General features: G+C 46.6%; 1 protein-coding gene and 1 long non-coding RNA gene across 3 annotated transcripts in view; one reads left to right on the top strand and one right to left on the bottom strand.

Annotated features, from left to right (window-relative positions):
* The window catches only part of PLEKHH1 (pleckstrin homology, MyTH4 and FERM domain containing H1), a 51,652-nt gene extending 41,824 nt beyond the window's left edge, over positions 1-9,828 (bottom strand). For both annotated transcript variants that reach the window (XR_009500940.1, XM_059914481.1), the window contains exons 1-2: positions 9,529-9,828; positions 1,611-1,769 (exon numbers count right to left, since the gene is read on the bottom strand). Coding sequence is in view for 1 of the 2 variants with exons in the window: in XM_059914481.1 (XP_059770464.1) it covers positions 1,611-1,736 (126 nt within the window). In the remaining variant the exon portion in view is untranslated. The remainder of the gene's footprint in view (positions 1-1,610; positions 1,770-9,528) is intronic.
* LOC132359812 (uncharacterized) lies at positions 9,205-19,354 on the top strand. Its single transcript, XR_009500941.1, has 3 exons — positions 9,205-9,382; positions 14,552-14,768; positions 16,276-19,354. It is a non-coding gene; the product is annotated as an uncharacterized LOC132359812 (long non-coding RNA).
* Positions 19,355-23,697: the final 4,343 nt, after the last annotated feature.

The raw sequence follows: 23,697 nt of genomic DNA, 5'->3' as shown, positions 1-23,697 counted from the left end.
CAAATTTGATAGTATACAAAACCAACTTCTGGGCGCTTCTGAAACAGACAGATAATTAGCAGCACGAGACTTGGATCAGGAGGACGGGGGTAGGGCCCAGGAACGTACATGGTTAACCAGCACTCTAGCTTTCTGGCATAGGGGGTCCCAGGACCACACCACTGTCTCAGGTTTATTTCCCTTTCCCCGAGGTGGCTGAATTCTACTAGCAGTACCTGAACCACACCCAAAGGAACCCTGCCGGTCTCCATTCTGCAAAGCCTGAACTAGGAGACAGTAATGCCAACACACCCAAGGTTCATGAATTCTAGTCCAAGCTAGTCCAGGGCCACTCCCCTCAGCAGTGGAAGGGCAGAGGTGACGTCAATGACTTGTCTTCCTGGACTCCAGGTTGTGGGGTTGTCAAGAAAACAGGTCATTTATGCAGGCTTTGTTCATCAAGACTTTGACATTACTTAGAGGTGGACTGAATTTTACTTTTGTACTAGGAACGAAGGGTTTACTAGAAGATGGCTACTGTAAACAAAACTATAGACAGAATGGTTGATTCAATTAAGATATATATATTTTAGTGTAGGTTGTCACTTTCTAGATGGGTTATGCTCCAAAAGGCCTCAGAAAATAGCCGTTTAGAATGTATCTTCCCATGGAAACATTATGAATAATGGTCAGTTTCCCAGCCCAGCCCACCCAAACCTGTAAAGATAATAACTGTTCCCATTTAAGACCCATTCTATGCCAGAACCTTTATATATGTCATCTGATACAATTCTCAAAATAATTCCGAAAGGTAGACATTTGTGTCCCTGCCTGAGAAGTGAAGGGACTTGCCCACTGTCACGTAGCTAGGAAGTGGCAGAGCCAGACAGGTCTGGCTCCAAGGTCTGTATCATTGTCACCAGAAACCAGCCTGCCTTCCACAGCTCATAATCTTAATAGAGGGTGAGCAGCAAGGTGGGGATATCCATTCTTCTCTCCTAAAATATCTTCCTTCCCCACATTGAGGAAGAAATGTTAGGGGACTAATAGAACCTCCACTGTAGATACACGTGACTCAAGAGATGATGCACGACCATGAAGATCTGTATCATTTCTTTGGTGTGTCATATGGAGAAGCAGAGCAGGAGAGGATGCAAGATGACAGATTAGTCAACTGCTTAGAATTTGGTCTTTGAAAAAACAAACTACCTTGGGTTTCACCTTAGAAGAATGGAAAGCACCTTATTAAAAGTTCACCTTCCTGCAACAGAGAATAAATAAGCCCTGGAGCTCTAATGCACAGTATAGTGAATACAGACAATATTGTACTATAATCATCAAACTTGCTAAGAGACTGGAACTTAATTATTCCAACCACTAAAAAGAAATGATAATTATGGAATATGATAGACATGCTAATTACTGCTATAATGGCAATCATTAAAATATGTAAATGGATCAAATTAACATGTACGCCTTGAATTACACAATATGTCAAATATATTTCAATCTATCAACCAATCAATCAAACCGCTCAGAAAAAAAAAAAGAAAGTTGGCTTTCCCCAACTCTCCCTCTCTGACAGTGACCTCTGCAGGGACGTTAGAGGCTGCCTGCTCTCCAGGACTCACCTTGTCGGCCAACAGCTCCCTTATCTTGCTGGCCTGCAGGCGGAACCGGAAAAGCTGGCTTTCCAGGGCCAGGCAGCGCTTCTGCCAGTCTACACTGGTCCGGGTCTCCACCTTGAGTTCTGCCATGATGGAAGCAACTTCTGGAGATTCCAGGGAGCCCTGAGGGCCAGCACACAGAGAGGGGAAAAGATAAGTAAGTGTGTGAGGAAGAGTTCTCTGAGGAAAGGAGGAGGAGACCAAAGGAGGACAGAGGAAACAGGGCGGGGGAAGGGAAGTGAGCCTGGCTCTCCCTTTGTCCCATGGCCAGCTCTCTGAGCTCAGCATGTCCCGCTCCATCAGAAGGTAGCTGCGCAACCTCAGGAAATCACAAAACCCGAGAAACTGCAAGGAGAAACCTAGTCTCATTGTTACAGAAGTGAAAAGTAGGGCTCATTTGTTTTTCATTCAACTATCCATTTAACAAAAATTTATTCATTCAACAAACCTCTATGTGCCAGACACTGTTCTAGGCACTGGAGATGCAAAGGGAAATGAGAGAGGTCCCCTTGTCTTTTTGAAGAACTCTTAGTAAAGTCTAATTGCAAAATTACAATGTAGTCACAATTGCTAATCAATATGCAGATAAATGGAAGCAGAGAAATGGAGGGGACTATGCTGGGGGGAGGGTGTTTAGGGAAGGCTTAAAGTGGGTTACAGATTCATCCATGATCACGTGGCTAACTGGAGGCGGAACCCTGGTTCCCAGTTGAGTACTGATTCTTTACAACTATATAGATTTTAGATGGGGAAAAATGGAACGAAAATGTAATGTTTCAAATTTCCTTGACAACTTTCTATTTAGTTGGGATTTCATATATTGTCATCAAATCATCCTGTTTTGGAACGGATTCTCACTCTTTCATTTAAGTTATAAAATGCAAACCAGAAAATTGGTAGATATTTTGCTGTAGCCTCTGGAGAAAACCACAAGTCTTTGGAAAACACTTTAGACAAATTCAGAACAAGCCAAGGAGACACCTATAATATTTCCAGGCAGGGGAATTTACCCAGATGTCTCCTGAACATATTTTAGAGAAAAAAAACCTGGGTTGGGGATGAGAAAATGAAGAAGGATGTATGAGTGTGTATGAGAAGGGAGATACAGGCGCAGAGAGGGCACAAAGCAGAGAAGGGCTGGGAGACACATCCACCACCAGGACTTTTTAAATCCCCCTTCCAGGGTGCTATTAATAATTATGTTTGGCAACAAGTATAAATTTGGTCTGTCCCAAACCATGACATATGGTCTCCCTACTATCAGGTGATTTTAAAGAATGATTGTTAATTTTCTAGATTGATAATATATTTTTAATTTTTATTTATTTATTAAAAAAATTTTTTTTTTGGCCACACCATGGGGCATACAGAATCTTAGTTCCCCAACCAGGGATCGAACCCATGCCCCCTGCATTGGGAGCATGGAGTCTTAACCACTGGACCGCCAGGGAAGTCCCTATTATTTATTATTTTTAATTTTTTTAAGTTTTATTTTTTTGGCTGCTCCATGCAGCATGTGGCATCTTAGTTTCCCAACCAGGAATCAAACCCGTGCCCTCTGCAGTGGAAGCAGAGAGTCTTGATAGTATTTTTTAATGTCACCTGTTAGAGATACATATGGCTTACAGGTGAAATGATATAATGCCTCGGGTTTGCTTTAAAACTTCACCATAGGAGGTGAGGAGCTGGGGTGGAGGGAGATACATGCAATAAGATTTGTCAAAATGTTGATAATTTTTGAAGCTGGGTGATGTGTATACTGGTCTCTCTACTTGAGTATATGCCTAGAATTTCCCATAATAAAAATTTGTCATTAGAGAACAGACTTGTGGTTGCCAGGGGGGAGGGAGGGAGGGATGGACTGGCAGTTTGGGGTTAGTAGAGGCAAACTATTACATTTAGAATGGATATACAACAAGGTCCTACTGTATAGCACAGGGAACTATATCCAATATCCTGGGATAAACCATAATGGAAAAGAATGTAAAAAAAAGAATGTATATGTATGTATAACTGAGTCACTTTGCTGTACAGAAGAAATCAGCACAACATCGTAAATCAACTATACTTGAATAAAAAAAAAAGAAAGGTTAAAAAAAATTGCCATTTAAAAAAAATCTCCTTTCCCTTCTTCAGGAGCCACATGGCTTCAGAAAACCCAGCCACCTCCTGTATGTCACTAAAATTACCCTGGAGCATCAGTGAGCCTGTCCTTGATAGGTTAACCACCAATATTGCTTCCCACCCCACATCTGACTTTTACAATATCATTCTCCCATTATACGCAACAAACAGCTATTATTTATTGAGTCCTTACTATATGCCAGGCACGTGTGGCCTCTTTCATTTTCATGAGAACCCATGAGACAAGGAGTGGGCACTAGTCCACACTCTCAGGAACAGAGAGTTCTGTAGCTGGTAAGTAGTAGGGCTGGGATTCTCATTCCAAAATGCCTGTTTTTAGCTACTGTGCTCCTTACCCATCCAAAAACTGCAAACAATGTTGATTTCACAATGAGTGGGGTGGACTCTTAAGAATGAAATATTTTATAGGGTCTCTCAGGATCCTTGGCACTAAGGCGAACCTATACCCCAGATTTCCCAGGGTACCCTGGTCTCAAATATTCTGACGCTTTAACCTCCATAAGCACAGACATTTATCATGTGTCCTGACTTTTTGTTTAAAAAACAGGGTCAGTGGACCCGTAGAGAAAGGCCCAACAATTAAACCACTGACGGGTCAGGTGATGGAGTCTTTCGGTTCTGGGCTGCTCAGAACACTGGACACATGACCTCAGTCAGCCCTGCTCTCCCGGAACTGTCATCCCAAACAATCCGACATTGTGACCTCCCAGCAATCCCCACCTCAAAAGACTGGGACCAACTGGAACGGGCAGGAAGACAAAAGACGAAAACAAAACATGACCTTCTCTGAGCTAAGATCACAGCTGAAAAGACACAACAGAACCTTGTGGGGCCTCCACAGAAGGCCCGCAGGCTTCATGTTTGGTTTTCTTTGTCCTTTAAGGGGATTTTACTTTCCCTGCATAATTAAAAAAAAAAAAAAAAGTGGCAGATCTGAAGGTAGGACCTTGGAGTCTTGCAACCTAGCCCAGGGCTAAGAATTAGCAGTAAAAGCACCCAAGTAAAACCAAAGGGCAGGGGAAACTCAATCCTTTAGTGTTGTTTAAAAAAAGTTTGGTGAATGTTAATTCCCTCTTATTGTCAAAACTGCAGCTCAGATTCCACTGGGAGAGTGGAAACCCAAATTATCAAAATCTCCAGGGACTTTGGAAATAAGATATGTCATTGGTCTCTGCCTTGCTGTGACACCTGAGATTATACCTAGTCTGTAGGGAGCACTTTCCCCAATCCAGCATCTTCATGACATCAAGGTTTTGAACCCATCAAGTGCTCTGCTTAATTCTCTCCCTGCCTTGGGGATGCTGGCGAGGGAGCTGGCACTCTTGTGAGGCTTGTCTCGGCACGCGAAGAGAGCTAAAAGGTTTCTAAACGGATCTGGAGCAAGGTGCCTGCTGCCAAGCCAAGGCCCAGAGGCTCTTCTGACAGAAGCAGGTGGCCAGAGCTGCGGCTATATAACACAGGATGTTAAGGGAAGGTACCAGTAAGATGAACCTCAACTGCTAAGTCACCTTGTACTTGTACCTCCCATAAAGATGCACAAGGATAAGCAGAAAGAACTTGCAGAATGGTCCTTGACTCTTCAAAGCATTGCTTTATCAGGTGTTATTTCTCTCATTACCCTCTCGATATCCCTGAGATGGAGGACAAGTGATATAATTCACACTAAACAGATAAGAAAACTCATCACATCTGTGGCTTGCTTAGAGACACAGCCAAGTAGTATCAGAGCTGGGCCAAGAATCCTGATCTCCCAACATCTAAAACTGTCCTCTTTCCATGAAGATGCTTCCGTAGCGGTGGTAGAGTCTTATGCTACCAGGCTAGCCTAATGCACATATAGCATTAATGTGTTGTGTTAGATTAGGAAATGATATAAGGGATGTGAACTGGGAACAAACCCCAGTTCAATGGTTTGTTTCAAGCTTTATTCTGGAAAGCTTCAAACATACATAAGTAGGGAGAACAGTACAATAAATCCCCCTGTGCCCTCCAGCCAGCTAATGATCACCAACTCATAGCCACTCTTGTGAAAGCCAGTTCTCTTGATCCCCACTAGTGCCCAGCGTGCTAAACTGCTTGGCAGGCAAGAGTCAAACGGTTGCCATGGCCTTGGCACCTACTTTGGAACTCCCTAAGCCCTCCAGCACCCTGGACTGACACGGCCACAGAAGTCAGCAGAGATATGCCTCAAGAGGCAGGGGCTGCGGGTAGGACTGTGGTGAAAAGAGGGCACAGGACGTTGTTAGGTAACTTCAGACTCTAGCCTGTCTCAGAGAAAACGCAAACTTGAACTGGGATAGGTCTGGCAAGTTTAGGGATTTGACCAGAAATCGACAAAATGCTAAAATTAAATTTAATTTAACCGACTTTTGTTAAGTGATTCCTATGTGTGAGGTTGGGCACATGAAGATGAGCAAAGATCCTGTGGCTTGTGAGGCTCAGGTCTACAGTCTGAATATCCTGGGACTTTCCTGCAAAGAGGGCCAATCAGCACAAGCGCCTAAAAGAAAGAGGTCAGAGGTCACTGCAGGAGGCATCAGAAGGTAACAGGGACTCTGTTCTGGGTACAGTTTCCACTAGGCTCTCCTCTGTCACCTCACTGTGGCTCACTCTCTGAGCGCGAGCACCTTTTGTCATTCCCACTTGGAAAGTGCTCCACAGATGAGGCTAACCATGTGCCCAACGGTGGGCAAGTAAGAGCTCCGCGCCCCCTTTCTGGGGTTGGAGCCGGTGGGAGGGTGAGTGGACACAGGGGCACAACTCCCTCCATCTCTCACTGTCATGTGATCAAGCCAACAACATGCATTTAACCTCTTTTGGGTGCTGAGTAAGCATCACATTTCACAATGTTGGGAGAGAGAGGAAAAGGTGAACATGTTCAAGCCTTCTGGGATCTAAATACCAAAAGGGGCTAAGAGAACCACGAAGACAAAGCCAATGAAGAGAAACGGCAGAGTGTAGTACGTAAGATCCTGAGTTCTGGCACCAAAGAGACCTGGGTTTGAATACTGGCTCAAGCACGAATTAATCCTGTGACCTTCGTGACCTTTGACCATTTGCTTAACTTCTCTGAGCCTATTTGAAATTGAGGGCAATAATATTTGAAAAGGAGAGCCATAATATTAGGTGGAACCATATGAAACTGTCAACATTTAACCATTTTTTGACCTTCGAAAATGGCAATTTCATAGACCACACTATGTCAGATTTTTTTGAGAATTAAAGGAGGTATTACAAATGCCTGGCACACAGGAAGCACTCAATAAATGACAGTTACTATCAACAAACAAAAGGCAAACCCACAGTGCCCTGGGCATAGTAGGAGACGCAGCCCACAGATGTGCTGACCACCAGATCAGAGAGGAGGTCAGGGGATTTTTTAAAATTATTTTATCTCTTTATTTTTGAATATTAAGCAAAAGAGTATATGGTGCAAGGTAAGGCTTCTTCCCACCCCTGTACTCCAGCCATAGTTCTCCCCAGAGGCAACTACTGTTACAGGGATTTGTGTCTTTCAGTGCAAATACAAGCTGTTCAGTGCATATACGAGTGTTCTTATATACGATGCACACACACACACACAAATGGTGGCACACTATACACACTGTACTTAATATAACTCAGAGAGTTTCCTACATCTATCTGTCTATCTATCTATCCCATTCTCCCTTCATGCTTTTTTTTTTATTATTTATTTTATTTTTGGCTGCGTTGGGTCTTCGTTGCTGCGCGTGGGCTTTCTCTAGTTGCAGCGAGTGGGGGCTACACTTTGTTGCGGTGCGTGGGCTTCTCATTGCGGTGGCTTCTCTTGTTGCGGAGCATGGGCTCTAGGTGCGTGGGCTTCAGTAGTTGTGGCACGCGGGCTCAGTAGTTGTGGCTCGCAGGCTCTAGAGCGCACGCTCAATAGTTGTGGCGCACAGGCTTAGTTGCTCTGTGGCATGTGGGATCTTCCCTGACCAGGGCTCGAACCTGTGTCCCCTGCACTGGCAGGCGGATTCTGAACCACTGTGCCACCAGGGAAGCCTCCCTTCATGCTTTTTAACAGCTTTATTGTATTCTACTGTACGGCTATTACACGATTTCGTTTGAATCCCTAATTGACAGGCATTTGGGTTGTTTTAAACCTTTTGCTAAAATAAACAATGCTGCAATGAATGTTCAACAAATAGACATCATTTCATACACATCAGAGTTTATCTGAAGGATAAAGTTCCAGAAATGGGATTGTAGGACGAAGTAATGTACATTTTTAAATGGCCAAATAGTCCTAATTGCCCTCCCCTGAGGTTATCCTAATTCATACTCCAGCCAGCAACAAGTGCCAGTTTCCCCACAGAGGTGATCAGTTTTGAATTCGTTTTTGACAGAAGGGAGAGACGGTTCAGGTGGGCTGGCCAGAGAATGCAGGATGGTGGCTCAGCGGCCAGCCTGCCATGAAGTCACCTGGACCGGGAGTGAGGGAATCCCGACACCTCAGCGTCAGCATGTAGAAAGCACTCTTCAACCCACAGGGAGAACAGAGATCCACAGTTACACAGCCTCTCAGAGAGAAGGAGGGAACAGTAAAGTGCACTCCCCCAGGAGCACAGTGGGAAGAACAATACCCCTTCCCTGCAGCTGCTGGAGGGGAGTCACATTTTCTCAGCTCACTTTTAGTTTCAATGAGTTTGGGACCACCGGGTGTACCCCACCGTAACCCAGCTCTGGGCAGACCCCCTCAGAGGCCTATGGGAGAGGGAGGGGGCTGGACAGTGAAGCAAACCCCACATTTGGACTTTAGGAGGCGTCCGTTTGAGTCTTGCCTCTTCCACTTTTCTGCTATATGACCTTGGGCAAATCACAATTTTTCTGAGTCCTAGTTTCCTCCTTTATCAAATGGGGATAACAAGCAGAAAGACTAGAAGTTATGTTCTATAAAGTGTTAAGTGATGTTACCATACACAGTGTCTGCGGCACAGAAGACAGTCCAAAAAGTTTAATGAAGGAACGAATGACTTTTCCATTGAAATTGCTATTAAAATGATCTTTCAAGCAGAAGTTTTAGCTGGAACTAAGGCTCTGTCCGGAAGAGTTTTATGAGGTGTATTCATAGTAAAAGCTTATGGAGGAGACGTCCCCTGGCAGGGCCAGATCCAACAGAGAGCGGATCTACTCCCAGAAGAGGGTCTTCATTGCCTCTGCCACCTCGATTGAGGTCCCCCTGCGCCCCGGTAGTCGATTCCTCTCTAAGGCTCCTAGGACGCAGAGCTCCTGGTGTCATTCGGCACCCAACTGGTTTTCTTTTCTGTTTGGCTGACCTGCCTCTAGGAGTCTAGCCTAGGACCCCTAAGAGAACCACGCAAAAATCACAGAAGAGACAACCCGAGATGAGACTTTAAGGAAAGCGGGAGGAGTGAGAGCGAGCGAGAGCTCAGGCAACGCGCTGGAAAGCCTGCAAGTTCGCTCCGAGGGCCCTTCCCGGAGCAACTGGATCGAGCCGGTCCCAAACTCCGGATCCTCTCCAGGAAGGCTACTCCTCGCCTCGCGGTGCGGGTTCCCAGAGCCTGACCCGCCGCTCCCAGCGCTCCTGGCTGCTGGGAGCTCGTTTCCAGGTAGGGAGGCACCTGCTCCGGAATCGCCCTCCGGCCAGAGGGAGCCGATCCTCTCCGCCCAACCAAACACCCTCCCGGGGCCGCGAACCAACCCTCCCCGCCCCCCCCCCCGCACCAACCCCACCTCTGCCCGCGGGGCCGCTCACCTCCAGCCCGCTCGCGGGCGTCCCTGCGGCGCACCGGGCACCCGGTCCTCCCCCGCGCGCGTCCGCCGCTGACCTTGCGTCGATCTCGTCCGAGTCCGCAGCGGCCGCCGGGTCTCCGCTCCCCGGCAGCAGGGGTCGGGGTGGGCGGGCCGGGCCGGGCTGGGCCGGGAGGGGTGCCCGCCGGCTGGCCGCACAAAGCCGAGCCGACCTCGCAGCGTCCCATTCAACGCTCCGCCGCGCCCCCTCCTCGTCCGCTCCCCGCCCGCTCCTTAAAGGCAGAGCCCCGGGCTCGGCTCCCGGGGCGGCTCGCGGAGAGGCACAGGAAATGACCTCAGCAGGCTCCAGCCTCCCACCTCTCCGCACCGCTGGGCTCGTCCCTGGGGCGGCGGGGACGGCGGCGGGGTCCCGTGGGCCGCGGGGAGGAGGGGGGGTGTCTCCCGGACTGCGGCCCCGAGCTCTCTGTGGAGGCCGAATCGGCTGCCGCCCGGGGCGGCCGGGAAGCCCCGGCATCTGCTCAGCTCCCAACCAAACTGGGACCCTCGCGGGACGCGGCACTAGACCAGACCCTCCCCCCAAAAGGAGGTTCCAGCATTTGTCGGGCGACTTGCAGGAACCGTCACGCCCGGATATTTGGAGCAGAAGTCTGTCCCACTGGCAGACCAAAGTTCTGATTTGTAATTTGAAACAAAACAAAACTCGCCACAGCCTAAAGGGTAATTTGCTTGCGTCTGTACGACTGTATGTATGCATGCACTCATTTATTTTAAAGGAGCCGGCCTAGGAGCCAGAAAGGCCAACAGGCCACCGCCTGCGGGCAGCTCGCGGTGCACCCTTGCAGTCCCTCAGCTCACCAGTACAATCCTACACCCAGAGGAGAGTGGAGCACTCAATTTTTGGTTAGGTGGATATGGGGTAAAGAAGATGAATATGAGGAATATTGCAGGGAAGAATCCGCGTTTCAAAACAGAGCTTTCTTCCCCAATCCTGCGGGCTCTCATTATAAGCCTGAACAGGGGCAGACGTCACCAGGGTCCGTTTCTCCAAAGGGGCTTTAGAAGTCTCCCTCCTGGCAGTGGTACAGGAGCCCCTGGCTGCACCCCAGGTTTGAATCTGAGTCTCTGGAGGTGAGGCTGGGAATTTGCCTAGCTAATAAACTCTCCGGGTAATTCTCATGCACAATTTTGAGAGCCCAGACTCTATGGAAAGCTGACCCTAGTAGTTCAGGAGGCCAAGGGTGAAAATTCCACTGGGTCAGTGGGACTTCAGGGGCTGAGCTTGCAAATGGATTCATAGCTCCTGAGGATTGGAATCGAACAGCCCCAGACTGTGGGACACTGGCCTCTGCTGTCCCCTTCAACACTGGAAGTGGTTGCCTAAGGAAGCCCAAAAGCAAGTCCTGTGGAGTTTGTAAGGGAGACTCGTTTGTTCATTCATTCATTCACTCATTCATGCATGCATGCATGCACTCACTCATTTTGAACAGGTAATCATGCACATAGTATAAATTTCAAATAATACAGAGGGGCTAACAATGAATAGTAAGACTTCCTCCTGCCCTGTCTCTTGTGCCCTAGATCACTCCCCCTCCAAAGCAGCTACTGTTGTAAATTTTTGTGTGTATTCCTTCAAGATATAAAACATACGTAAGTATTCATGTATTCATAAATGCATGTGTATTCATATATATATATTTTTTTATATATCCCTTTCAACACTGAGGAAGGCTTTTTTCTCTTGTCTTTACCATTCATGGACACTAAGTGTGACACGTCAGCACACTTAGAGATACCTTACTTTTTCCCCCCAGTTTTATTGAGATACAATTGATATATGGCACTGTATAAGTTTAAGGTGTGCAGCATTACTTGACTTATGTACATGATGAAATAAGTTTAGTGAACATCCCTCATCTCATACAGATACAAAATTAAAGAAATAGAAATAAAATTTTTTTTCTTGTGATGAGAACTCTTAGGGGTTACTCTCTTAACAACTTTCATGAATAACACACAGCAGCATTCATTGTATTTATCATGTTGTCCATTACACCCCTAGTACTTACTTATCTTATAACTGGGAGTTTGTACCTTTTGACCACCTTCATCCAGTCCCCCCCTCCGCCCCACCCTGCCTCTGATAACCACAAATCTGACCTCTTTTTCTAAGAGTTTGTGAATTACTTTGTGTTTGAGGTATAATTGACCTACAACACTGTGTTAGTTCCTCTTATACAACATAGTGATTTGATATTTCTATATATTTCAAAATGATCACTATAATAAGTCTAGTTATGATAAATCACCATAAAAAGATATTACATGGTTATTGACTATATTCCCCACACTGTGTATTTCATACTCGTGAGTCATTTATTTTGCAACTGGAAATTTGTACCTCTTAATCTCCCTCACCTATTTCTTTCCTCCCCCGACCCTCCTTCCCTCTGGCAACCACCTGTTTGTTCTCTGTACCAATAACTCTGTTTCTGTTTTGTTATGTTTGTTCATTTGCCTTACTTTTAAAAATGGTTACCTAGCATTCCTAATGATGGATATTTAGGATGTTTCCAGTCCTTGGCTATTGTATACCTTGCTGCAATGAGTATCTCTTTACATACTTCTTGGTCCACATATATGACTATCTTTATGGTTTAACACTTAGAAGTGGAATTGTTGGGTGTAAACAAAATGTGAATTTTAAATTTCAATAGATGCTGCCCTACTGCGCTCAAAGGAGACTGCACCAATCTACACTTCTGTCAGTGTGTTTGAGTGCCCCTTTGTTCCCTCCCAGCGGCGACGATGAAGTGATTTATCACAAAGCACAAAGCTTTTAGAGAGGGAGGATGAAACGAGTTAAACACACGGACGATTTTAAAACACTGCCGGCACACAGAAAGGCTCAATAAAGTGTTAGCTGACACTCCTCTGCATGACCTCCCCCTTGCTTTGGGCTCTGTTTCAATCCCTGCTCTGTAAACTTTGGCGAGTTCGTTAGCATCTCTGGGACTCGGTTTCCATATCTTTAATGTGAGAATCACAATGTCTCCCTCTGGAGCTGGTTTGAGGATTAAGTCAGATAATAGAGTTACGTAAATATTGGGATCTGATCATTGTTCAATAAGTGATGCTATTCTTCTTCCCTCAAATCTCCCCCCAGCTTTTTATTTTGAAAATTTCAAACCTATAGAAGTTGCAAAAAACTGTGCATTAAACACCCATATCCTCTTCACCTAGATTTACCAATTGTTAACACATTGCTACATTTACTTTCTCTCCCTGACTCGTTTTTTTCTCTCCATGTATATATGTGTGTGTGTGTGTGTGTGTGAATATATATATATATATATATATTTTTTTTTCCATTTGCGACTTTGTTGTACACATCATGACCTTTTGCCCATGGAGACTTCAGCATGTTCCTCCTAAGAACAAGCATGTTTTCCTAATATCATCACACTTACAAAATTGAGCATCAACACAATACTATCACTGACTGTACAGGCCATAGTTAAATTTCCCCAGTTGTCCCAATAATGCCCTTTAGAGCTCAGTTTTATAGCTCTTCTATTTACTATTATAAGTCCCTACCTAGTAGTCCCCAGGGAGAATGGATGCCTGGAGGAGGATGGGCCTGCCCCCTCCTCCACTCCAGGGACAAAGTGACTCCCACAGCCCTAGACCCTGGCATTCTTTGGGGGCTGCAGGTAGTCAATAACCAGGCTGGCAAGGACGCACACTGGCAGAGCAGTTTCCCGTCTGATGCTAGGGATCGTCCCACCAGTCTTCTTTGCTACAGTTGCCTCCTCTGCCTGACCCCAGCCACCCCATGCTAGCGGCCCAGAAAGGTCCTGCCTGCCTCCCCCGAGCTCTGGTTGGGTCTCTGATGTCTCCTCCACCTGCCCTCTCATTGGTCCCCAGTCATCAGAGGCAGCTGTTCAGGCTCCAGTGAGGCCTGGCTCCTCAGCGGTGCCCTCACCCACAGCTCCCATGCCACGCCTCCCCAAGGATGAATTCTTTTGGCCCTTCAGGGTGACCTACCCCTAACTTAACTCTGGGATCAAGGGTTGGAATGTCTGAGACACTGTCTTTTTCCCACAATCTTTTTGTCTTAAAACACTTTTTCTTTTTTTTAAAAATTTTATTTATTTATTTATTTTTATTTTTGGCTGCGCTGGGTCTTCGTTGCTGTGCACGGGCTTTCTCTAGTTGTGGCGAGCGGGGGCTACTCTTCATTGCGGTGCATGGGCTTCTCACTGCGGTGGCTTCTCTTGTTGCAGAGCACGGGCTCTAGGCACACGGGCTTCAGTAGTTGTGGCACGTGGGCTCAGTAGTTGTGGCTCGCGGGCTCCAGAGTGCAGGCTCAATTGTTGTGGCGCACGGGCTTAGTTACTCCACGGCATGTGGGATCTTCCTGGACCAGGGCTCGAACCCGTGTCCCCTGCACTGGCAGGCAGATTCTTAACCACTGCGCCACCAGGGAAGTCCTTAAAGCACTTTCTATGCAGCCCTCCATGGACTGAGACAGAGTCAAACCATGGCCGCTGCTGAATCAGATGATAGTATCTGCTGACGCCAATGTCCCTCTCTCCTTCCCTTCCTCCCACCATTTCATTCGTTCATTCATTCATTCATGGTAGCTGACTTTCAAGTTGTTCTAGGGATTCTATTAGCTGCCCAACTATAAGCTTGGATAAACCATCTCCTTGCTTCCTGCCTCAGTTTGTCCTGTTGTAAAGTGGGGAAATTATTTCCTCGGCACAGCTACCCTTCAGGTCACAATATCTGAGAGCTGGAGGAAAAGGCAGGATTATGAGGGAGTCACCACAGCAGACGGGGAACTTTGCAAAACTGAGGTAAAGAAAAAAAAAGCCATGTTGGATGGGTGCTGTAGTGGGAGAGGGAGGGGAGCAGGCAGGGCTGGGTGGGAGCTGAGAGAAAGGCTCTGAGCCTCCAGACCCCTCTAAGGATTCACGGAGAGATGGTACCCACCACACCTAAAGCTCGTTTCTATTTGATGTTAGCTTATTATTACAAGTGCCCTGACAGCACCGAGAAGGGGAGAAAGTCATCATGTGCCCGGAGTCGAAGGCTCAGTTGGGCCACGGAAGCTGAGGGCCTCCTCTTACTCTTCCGAGAAGAGCATCAGGCCTGGATAGGCCCCTGTTGTGAACAGATCTGAACTCATTTGGCCCTTTGGCAATTGTCGGTTCTTATATTTCCAGCCACTGGAGATGAGAGGTGAGTGGAGGCCTCTTGTCCCCTTTCCATTACCTCCTACAGGTGGGGCATTAAACATGGCCAAGGCCAAAGTCTGCCAAATATACAAACATTTATCAGCAAGCAGGCACCAAAAGTCCCACAACCTGCTTCCAGGGAGTTGGGGAGTTGGCCTGGTCTGGTTCTCACACATCATTCATCATCATCTTTCTGGCTACTTCCATATTTTGAAAGCCACTCATTTCACCAGTGAAAGATTATTTCTAGCATCCTTCAAGCACGTCCAGCCCGCTAGTGTACATTTTGATGGCGTTTGAAGTGTTTATGTAACCACCCTCTAGAGTGCAGATTCCTGATTAGAGCACTTCAGGTGCTAACTAACCACTCTAGGAGTGAGAGGAGAGTCCATTTATATCCATACACCATACCGTTTAGACTGAAATAGTTAAAAAAGAAATTCCTCCAGAGTCAATATAACAGCATCCTAGTCTGTGCCTGGTTCCCCGGACAGCACTGTGGGAAGGAATGGGGACCTTGGAACCGGCCAGGCCGCAGTTCAAGTCCCAGCTTTCCCACATATGTGCTGATGTAACCTTGGGATGGTTGCTTAAGCTTTCTGATTTAATTTTTCGTTTGTAAAATGGTGATAAAAATTCTCGCATCTTAGGCTTGTTGAGAGGGTTCAATGAGATAGTACGTGTCTGACACTTAGCAAGTGCTGTATAAATGGTAGCTTTTGTTATGCATTCTTTGAACAGATATTTGCTGGAGGTCTAATGTTTACCAGATACTCTCCTATGTCCCTCTCTCGGTATCTCCTCTACTAGGTCCAGAGGTGGTATCTGCTCCCAGAGAATTCTCTTTGTTGCAGGATTGCAATAGTTAAGCAAGATAGCTTGAGAGACAGCAATAACTCTAGGAGAGCTGGTGAAATGTTTGACGGTTCATCCTCCCCATGTCCTGGGCCTTCTAGAGACCTCACTTCCTAACCCCACTTGTTTTCTCTGAGCAGGGCTCTGGGCTCCAGAGATCCATCCTGCCTCATGGAAACCCTCCCAAATCAAAGCAACCCTTCTTCTGCCTTCAGGGCCTGGTTCTCAGTTGCTGTTGGAAGGAGAGCAAAGGGGAAGAAGGAAAGCAAAGAGGAGAGGGGGAGGGGCCTCAGATTCTCAGGAGCCCTAGGGCCAGTCCTGGTCCAGCCTTCTGCCTCAGGAGCAGGGGCAGAGCTTGGTAGCTTTTGGGAGGCTATTTCTACTGCTGAATCTCTGGGAGCAGCCAGAGCAACCATGGGCTGGGTCACAGAGGCTCAGTCATCATCCAAGTGGGGCTGGGAGGGCAGTGATGGGACTTGCAGAGAGGTGCAGGGTAGGAAGGAAACGAGAAGGCCCAGAGGCAGAATTCTGTGTGTGTGTGTGTGTTTGTGTGTGTATTGGGTGGGTGTATCCTAACGTTGAGTGTGGATCCTTCTTTCATTTATTCATTCAGCTACTCACTAACAAGTATTTATGGAGCACTTCCTATTTTCCAGGCACTGCGTGAGGAAACAGTCTGTGGCAAGTGTGACGGATGAACACAGGGCACAAGCTTCAGAAGCAGACATACCTGCCGTTGAATCCAGGCTCTTCCCAGTGGGGAACACAGGGAAGAACCGATGCAGTTACCACCTGTATCCCCACAAATGATCTGTCCAGTGCCGCTGTGGGCTCTGGAGCCAGAGAGCCAGGCGGAGGATGGGGAGTGGAGGGGTTCTGCATTTGGAAAACAGGGAGCAGGATTCTTATCTGCCCTGAGGGGTGGAGATAAAGGTCTGCCCCTGTGCATGGCGTATGATAGGCACCTAGTAAGTGTTGTTAAATGAGGAGGGAACGTGAAGGTATAAAGGGGTAAAGGACTAGGAAGATGTGCAAAGACTAGGGACCTGGAAACTAACTACTAAGAGGATTAGGTGGAAGGAGGGCCTGAAGGAGAAGGATTCCAGTGAGAAGGTAGGCAGTGATTCCCCATCATGAAATCCCGGGGACACTTATTAAAAACATGCATTCAGGCTCAGGGCTCTGTATTTCCCTGCTCCTTAGGACCCGTAGGGTGCCTGGTATTGACTGGTTTGTCATATATCATATTCCAACACTCCAGTGATCTTCTCAGAGAGCAGCAACAGCCCCAGAGGGGAACACAGGGTAGAGCTGATGTAATGACAACAGATATCAATGCAAAATGATCTGTGCAGTGCAGCTGTGGGCTCCCCAAGCAAGAGAGAGCCAGGCGGATGGGGGCTGGGTAGGACAGGGGCGGAGAAGGGGGAAAGGAGATGGCAGGGAGGGAGAAAGGGAAGCTGAGTTGGGAGCTGATGGAGCTCAGGGAATGAGAACCTGGTAAATCCAGTCATCTAACTGGGATTCTAGATCATTTTAGCACTTGCAACATCATGGTTTGAAACCAGCTGTCTTGTTTCTCCATTAGCTTTCATCACAGATGAAAACAATGGCAGCTCACATCGGGGGGCAGGACGGGCTGGGCAGAGACCAGCTCCAAGTAGGTGGCAGGTGCTATAGCAGCCTGGGGAGCCCCTTGGCTTCCCCTCTAAGCAGCTGCTTCTCCTGACTGGAAGAGGCCTATGAACCGGGGTGGGGCAGGGCTTGGAGTTCCCTCTGCTTCAGGGATACCGCGCTCCCCTGCAGGGCGCCTTCCAGGGTGGCTGTAATACTGGGCCAGCAAGCACCCCAGCATTCACAGAGAAGGGAAGATGTGAAATACCTGAATGAGTGAGAAGGCATAGCCGCTGCAGCCCTTGCCCCACACCTGGGTGGTTTAGGATGAAACCAGTAGGTCTCCTTTGATCAATCAGACCTTTGCTTCCTTGTGCTTCTGATCGTTGTGCTCAGGCTCGGGGTTTTTACCAGAAGCGTCAGGGCTCATATCCTACTGGAAGCTCTTGTTGCCAATGCCTTTTTGTGAAGGGGGTTTAGTCCAGATGACAAACCTGTCTTCCATCTCAGAGTCCTGGGTGTGACCCAGGACCCGCCAGGACGTCGGAGGCTATTGCTCAGCGCCATCTAGTGGTCGGCATGGCTTATTTTCCTAAAGGACCCTGAGCCCCAGCATTCTTGCTCCCAGCCACACCTAGGGCTAGATCTGCTCCCTTCTCCTCGGACCGCTGCAGGCTTTGGTCACTTTGAAAAGTGGTGATTAACGAAGCTTTAAGCTCTGCCTAAAGTGGAGACTTTAAACTCTGTATCCTTTGTCCTTGTTCAATTTTACATAGTTTCAGGGAAGGGGATAGGAGAATTTAGTGGTATTAAAAGACTAAGGTGAAGTAGGGATAGATGGAAAGAACATTCTCCTTTTTCCCAGCTGCCTGGCTCCAGCATGCACAGACCATCAACTTGGCACTTTTTCCAGGTCTCTCTCACCCAACTGTGCCATAAGAGGAGGGCACAGGAAGAGTCTCTTCTGCACAAAGTCCAAGCTGAGCGTTGAGAATCATCTTTACTCCGCCACAGATAAAGTGATGGGACACGGAGGTGGAACCAGACTGCTCGACTCAGAGCACTGAGGGAATCCACCTATTGGGAGCTTTCCTCATGTAAAAGTGAGCTTTGGAGTTCTCAGAGAGGTCCTATGGACAGTGCACCTTTCCAAAAAGGAATATCCACATTTCTAGGTTCTCAATTTCCTGGTTCAGGTCCAGAAGAGGGAACACTAGTCCTTTTCTTCTTACAGAGTTGGGTCCACCCAAAGGAATCAGGTAGAGCCTACAGACAGGTCTTGTACATAAGAAGGGAGGTAAGCGATGGAGCAGAACACACCGATTCCTAGGATGGGAAACCAACAGGCATTGCTCTGGGAGTGATACGTGACTGCTGCTCCTTCCAAACACTATGCATTGTCCCATTGGCCACTGGATAAACATTCAGATGGCATCTGGAATTGCCTGAACCTGCAAGCAGGAATTTCCCTGCAGGGCACAGGGGGTTGTGCCTAGTGGACCTAGGATCCCTGGAACAAAGACACTCTTGGGAAGAACATGATTCTTTTGGGAAGCAAAATCTTAGTGTTGAAATAAATTCATTGGTGGGGACTTCCCTGGTGGTGCAGTTGTAGAGACTCTGCGCTCCCAATGCAGGGGGCCCGGGTTCGATCCCTGGTCAGGGAAATAGATCCCACGTGCATGCCGCAACTAAGAGTTCGCATGCCCCAACTAAGGAGCCTGTCTGCCGCAACTAAGACCCGGTGCAACCAAATTAATTAATTAAATTTTAGAAAAAGAAATAAATAGATTGGAATATTCAGAATGAGAAATTTCCCTAAATATACTTGCCACTCAAGCCAGTGGAATAGTAATGTACATATGTAGTAAGGTACATAAGATTGGAAACCATTTATGGAGGTAAAGATCACTAAAAATTTTCTAGGGCCTTTTCCTCCACGCCAAATTCCTGTTCTCATTGACAGAGTTTTATGATTCTTGTGTCCTTCCTTGAGCTACATCATTCAATATTTTTCTTGTTAGGAGGATGCTTGAAAAGACTGTGTTGCCCCAAATATTTATAGCAGCAATAATAACAAAGTAAAGAAAAAAAGATATAACCTAAATGTCCATCAGTTGGAACCTAGTAAATAAGTTATTAAAATTCATCTAGAAAATAAAATACTATGCAGCCATTAAAATTTACGTTGAAGAATTATTTTTATTGACATGGAAAAATATTCATTACTTAATGTCAAGTGAAACAATTTCTAGAAAAGTATGTATAATATAACTGACTTTATGTAAAACTATATGTATAAAACTATATGTATGTAAATATGGGTAGAAGACTTTTTCCGCCAAATATTAACAATGATTATCTTTGGGTGTAGAAATTTGGTGTAATGTTTTTAGTTTTTGCTTTGTTCTTTTTATATTATGTGAATGTTTTATAAGGAGTATGAATCATTTTTCTAATAAAGCTATTAAAATGTTTTTAAAATATTGATCTCATCAGTAAAGTAGAAAACTGAGATTCAGAGAAGTTGACAACTAACTCTAAAGCCACAATCTGCCAGTCAGAGAACCAGAATTAGCCTTCATAACTTCCCATCTTTCAAGTTTAATGCCAACTCACTGTCTCCAACTGGTGAAGATCCTGGGCAGGGATTTGGCAAGGGGGCGAGCTGAGGACCAATGCTGAGATCAGAGGGGACTCACATGCTTTTGATATTGCCTGGATCCTGTTACCTCTTCAGAGCAATTAAGCTATGACCACGACAGCATTACTGGATTCCTATTATACACTATGTTCTTGTGGTCTGGAAGTTGTCCAGGTCTTGAAGGAACAGACACAAGTCTGGGGACAGAGTTAAGTTAGGCCTAGTTCTAATCCAAGCCCATTTTACATCTTGCAAGGGAAATGTCGTATTCAGCCGTGGTCTCCACTTGAGGAAAGAAGGAATGTGAAGCTAGTTGGGTGTAGTCCAGAGGCTTGACTTTGTGAGGTTCTGGGCGGGAGCAGCATGGTGGATGATTTCAGGGAGAAAGTCTGGAGCCCCTGTTCCTTCCTTCTACCCCTTCTCACTCCTCCACACTCACCCACGTTTATCCATACTCCTGGACTGCAGCACCAGAGACCCTCATGAACCTTCCTTTGACATTCTTAGAGTTTCGGGCCATCATCCAGCTCCATTCAGTTAGGATGGGGGTGGAAGCCACCGGGCCCAATGTCTTCCTACAACATGAATTTGGACTTAAATAGTAAAAGCTCCAGGATATGGTGTAGTGTTAATCTCCCATCATACAACTGCCCACAAGGGCACTTACCAGGTCAAGATGAGGCCTCGAGCAACCAGTTCCCTTCTTAGCCTGTGCACTCTGAACAGACATGCAGGTCCAGAACAAAGCACTTATCCCCTCTGTGGTCTTCCTTTTTCCATCGGGAACCCCACTATTGTTCCTTCTCTGTCCCTGTACCCCTCTGCTGTATTCCCTGGGGAGATCACAGCTCTATACCTGACATTACTGCTCACAGATATGGAAAAATCCACTAAAGATGGCACTACCCCTTCCCAAGTCTGTACTTGCTGAAGGGCACAAGAGAAAGCAAACCCTTGACCTAAGCCGTGGACAAGAAAGAAGGGTAAAGAGTCTCTTGACAGAAAGAAGTGTATAAATTTGTAAATACTAGTCAATTTTGAGCCAGTGCCTGAGAGTTTACTTTACAAATCAAGTGTGGTAGAGATAAAGCTTGGCATGGAAACAGCTCCATCTGAGAACACAAATAATCACATGCCCTTCCACGGGAGGTACAAAACTTAAGTCACTAGGAGCATTGGGTAATACTGAGTTAGAGCCTGTTGTGTATTGTTCCCATATCCATATGCTTAGGTCTCAATCCTTTCACCACTATGACCCTAATCCTTAGCACAGTGCATGGTACATTAAGGTTGTTAAATTGAATCACAATTTCCTTGAAGTCAGGATTCCAGTCCTCACAACAGCACAGTACTAGAGAAGAGAAGACATTAAATATATAACTTCTTAATCAGTTAGCATCTAAGACTAATAGGACACCTCACCTGAACTAATTCCCCAGGCAAGATGGAGTCCCTGAGATCATCAACCCCTCAGGCTTACACAACCTTTCCTGAAGGTGGCAGAGTTCTCCTAGAAGGGCTAGGACAAAGGGGGTAAAAAGAATTGAAACAGATTTTATCCTGCCCTCGGTGATACAATTCCAATGCCACCGCCCCACCTACCCCCATTTCCCCCTCCCAAGCTGGGCTGCTTCTCAGCCAGCTCCTACGGGACAACTCTTTTGACTCAGATCTACAAAAAGCAAGATTCTCCCACTCTAATCCATCTCAGGACCTAGTGGGGCCAGGAATTGGGTCTTGGATGAGATGTTGTGATAGAATTTCTTAACCTATTAATGTTGCTGAGTCCTAAGATATCCTTCTGCAATCACTGCGTCAGGCTGAAATTTCTCTTTGCACTGATATAGTGAAGTTGGGACAGGCACACAGTGTCCCCCAGGCAGAAGGACTTAGATAGCAGCATAAAAGCTTTTAGTTGCAAAGCCTTCTCATAACCAGGCTCGCCTTAACAATACTCCTTTGTCCCCCTTCAGATGACTAAGCTCCTTGTATCCCGGCAAAGGGAGGCACGGAGGGGAGGTGACTAGCTTGGAGTTTGGTTTCTAATCTCCAGGGCAGAAATTCTTTCAAATTTGCCCAGCACCTGGGCTGACTGCTGAGTCGGAAATGAGAGCAGCTGGGGATGGGGATGGCTCTCCCCATGATTCCCACGTTTCATAATCAACTCTAGCCCTCCCCAAATTTACAACCTTCACAGTTAAACTCACACAACTGTGAAGTAGTGTAGTTCCAATGTACGTTCATATTTTCACTTTGATTTCTTTTAGCATGGGCCTCCCCCTCCCCCTTAATTTACTGCTAGTCTCATGAACCTGCACTCATTTTCCAGGCTACCTTACTGCACACACGTTAATGTCGTAATGCTTTATGGATGAATTCATATTATCACAGAATGGTGAGTTCCTCATTTTCAGCCTCGAGGTGTTCATGAATACTGCATAGTTCTTATCCACTGCGTTTTCTTTTTGATGACTGAAAAAAAGAGAGAGGACATGACTTTTAAATATCCCTAAAGTAGGAACATACATTATTTTGAGAGCTCTGTGAAAGTACACACCCCTTTCCCACATGGACATGTGGGTAGCAAACCTTCTGATAAACCTGCAGTCAACTTGACCATTTCCCTGGGGCCTGATGCCTCTTCCCCCTCCACTGGTACCACTTTCCACCCCTCAGAGGCATTTAATAAACATTCAAGGACATCCTTAATAACCTATTGCACCTGCTTCCCTATCACTGTTCATCCATTCCTGAGCACAGCTCACAGCTGTGCAAAGTCCCTAAAACGTTGGCCTGTCTCTAGCTCTATACCCACCCCAGCACGAGCAGTGATTTTCATCAGCAGTCTAGACCTTCCTGTGCCAGTACTTTTCAGAGCTTCCTGCTGCTTTCTGAAGGCTTCTGTGCTTCCCCCTTCACCTTTTCTCATAGCTGAGAACTTTACGGGGCCCCGAGTCAGGTGTACGTTTCCTGTGCTACTTGCTTCCCCCATACCATGGACATTCCCTTTTCCGGGGATGCCTAGCAACTTCTCCTTTCCTTTGGGTAGCAGCACTTTGATTTCTCTGTCTTACCTCTCAGTTGTGATGTGGGGTGCTGATAGACCTTACATCCGGGTATCCTGCTGGCCCTTCCCTGGCCAAGAGGTGGATGCATGACTGAACTTAGGCAAATTTGATTCTTATACTTGAGCGGAAGTGATAAAAAGATTGAAGCCCCTTTGTTCCGGCAGCAAAGCCCTGAGGAGACTCTCAGTTACTTCCCATTCCCTGGACTCCCAAAGCTGTCCTGGTCCTAGCCTTTTCACGTCTGTTCTGCCCGCATTCCCTCCAAATCTGTGAGCCACCTGATCATAGCCTGCCAATAAATTCCTTTTAGACTTAAGATAGCTAAAGTCAGTTTCTGTTGCTTGCAACCAAAGAATCCTAAATGGTGCAGGTTCATACTCCTTAGCCTCGTTATGCCTCTTTCCTTCCTATTTCAAGAAAAGGCTTTTACAGAGAGATTCCTCCTGCCCCCCACCCCCATTTTCAAACGCAAGCAGATTACCTTGACCTCCTCTCTTACTGCCAAGACCATGCCCATATCTTCTGGAAGACAAGAACTTTTCTGCCCTTCCACTAAGCACACCATCTATAAAGCAGAAGCTCTTGTCCACCGTAATTTTCATGATGACTTTCATGGGAAAGTTTCTTTCCCTTCTGTTTCAAAGGGAACAGAAAGATTTCTGTATGCCTGTTATGGAGGTCTGGTTCCCTGGGGGTTCCCCCAGTTCTTTCTCATCCAACTTATTTTCCTGTTAAGCTGGTCCAAATAATTC

The sequence above is a fragment of the Balaenoptera ricei genome, chromosome 2 (assembly GCF_028023285.1).
Source record: "Balaenoptera ricei isolate mBalRic1 chromosome 2, mBalRic1.hap2, whole genome shotgun sequence".
NCBI classification, from domain to species: Eukaryota; Metazoa; Chordata; class Mammalia; order Artiodactyla; family Balaenopteridae; genus Balaenoptera; species Balaenoptera ricei.
This window is presented reverse-complemented; position numbering and strand designations above follow the sequence as displayed.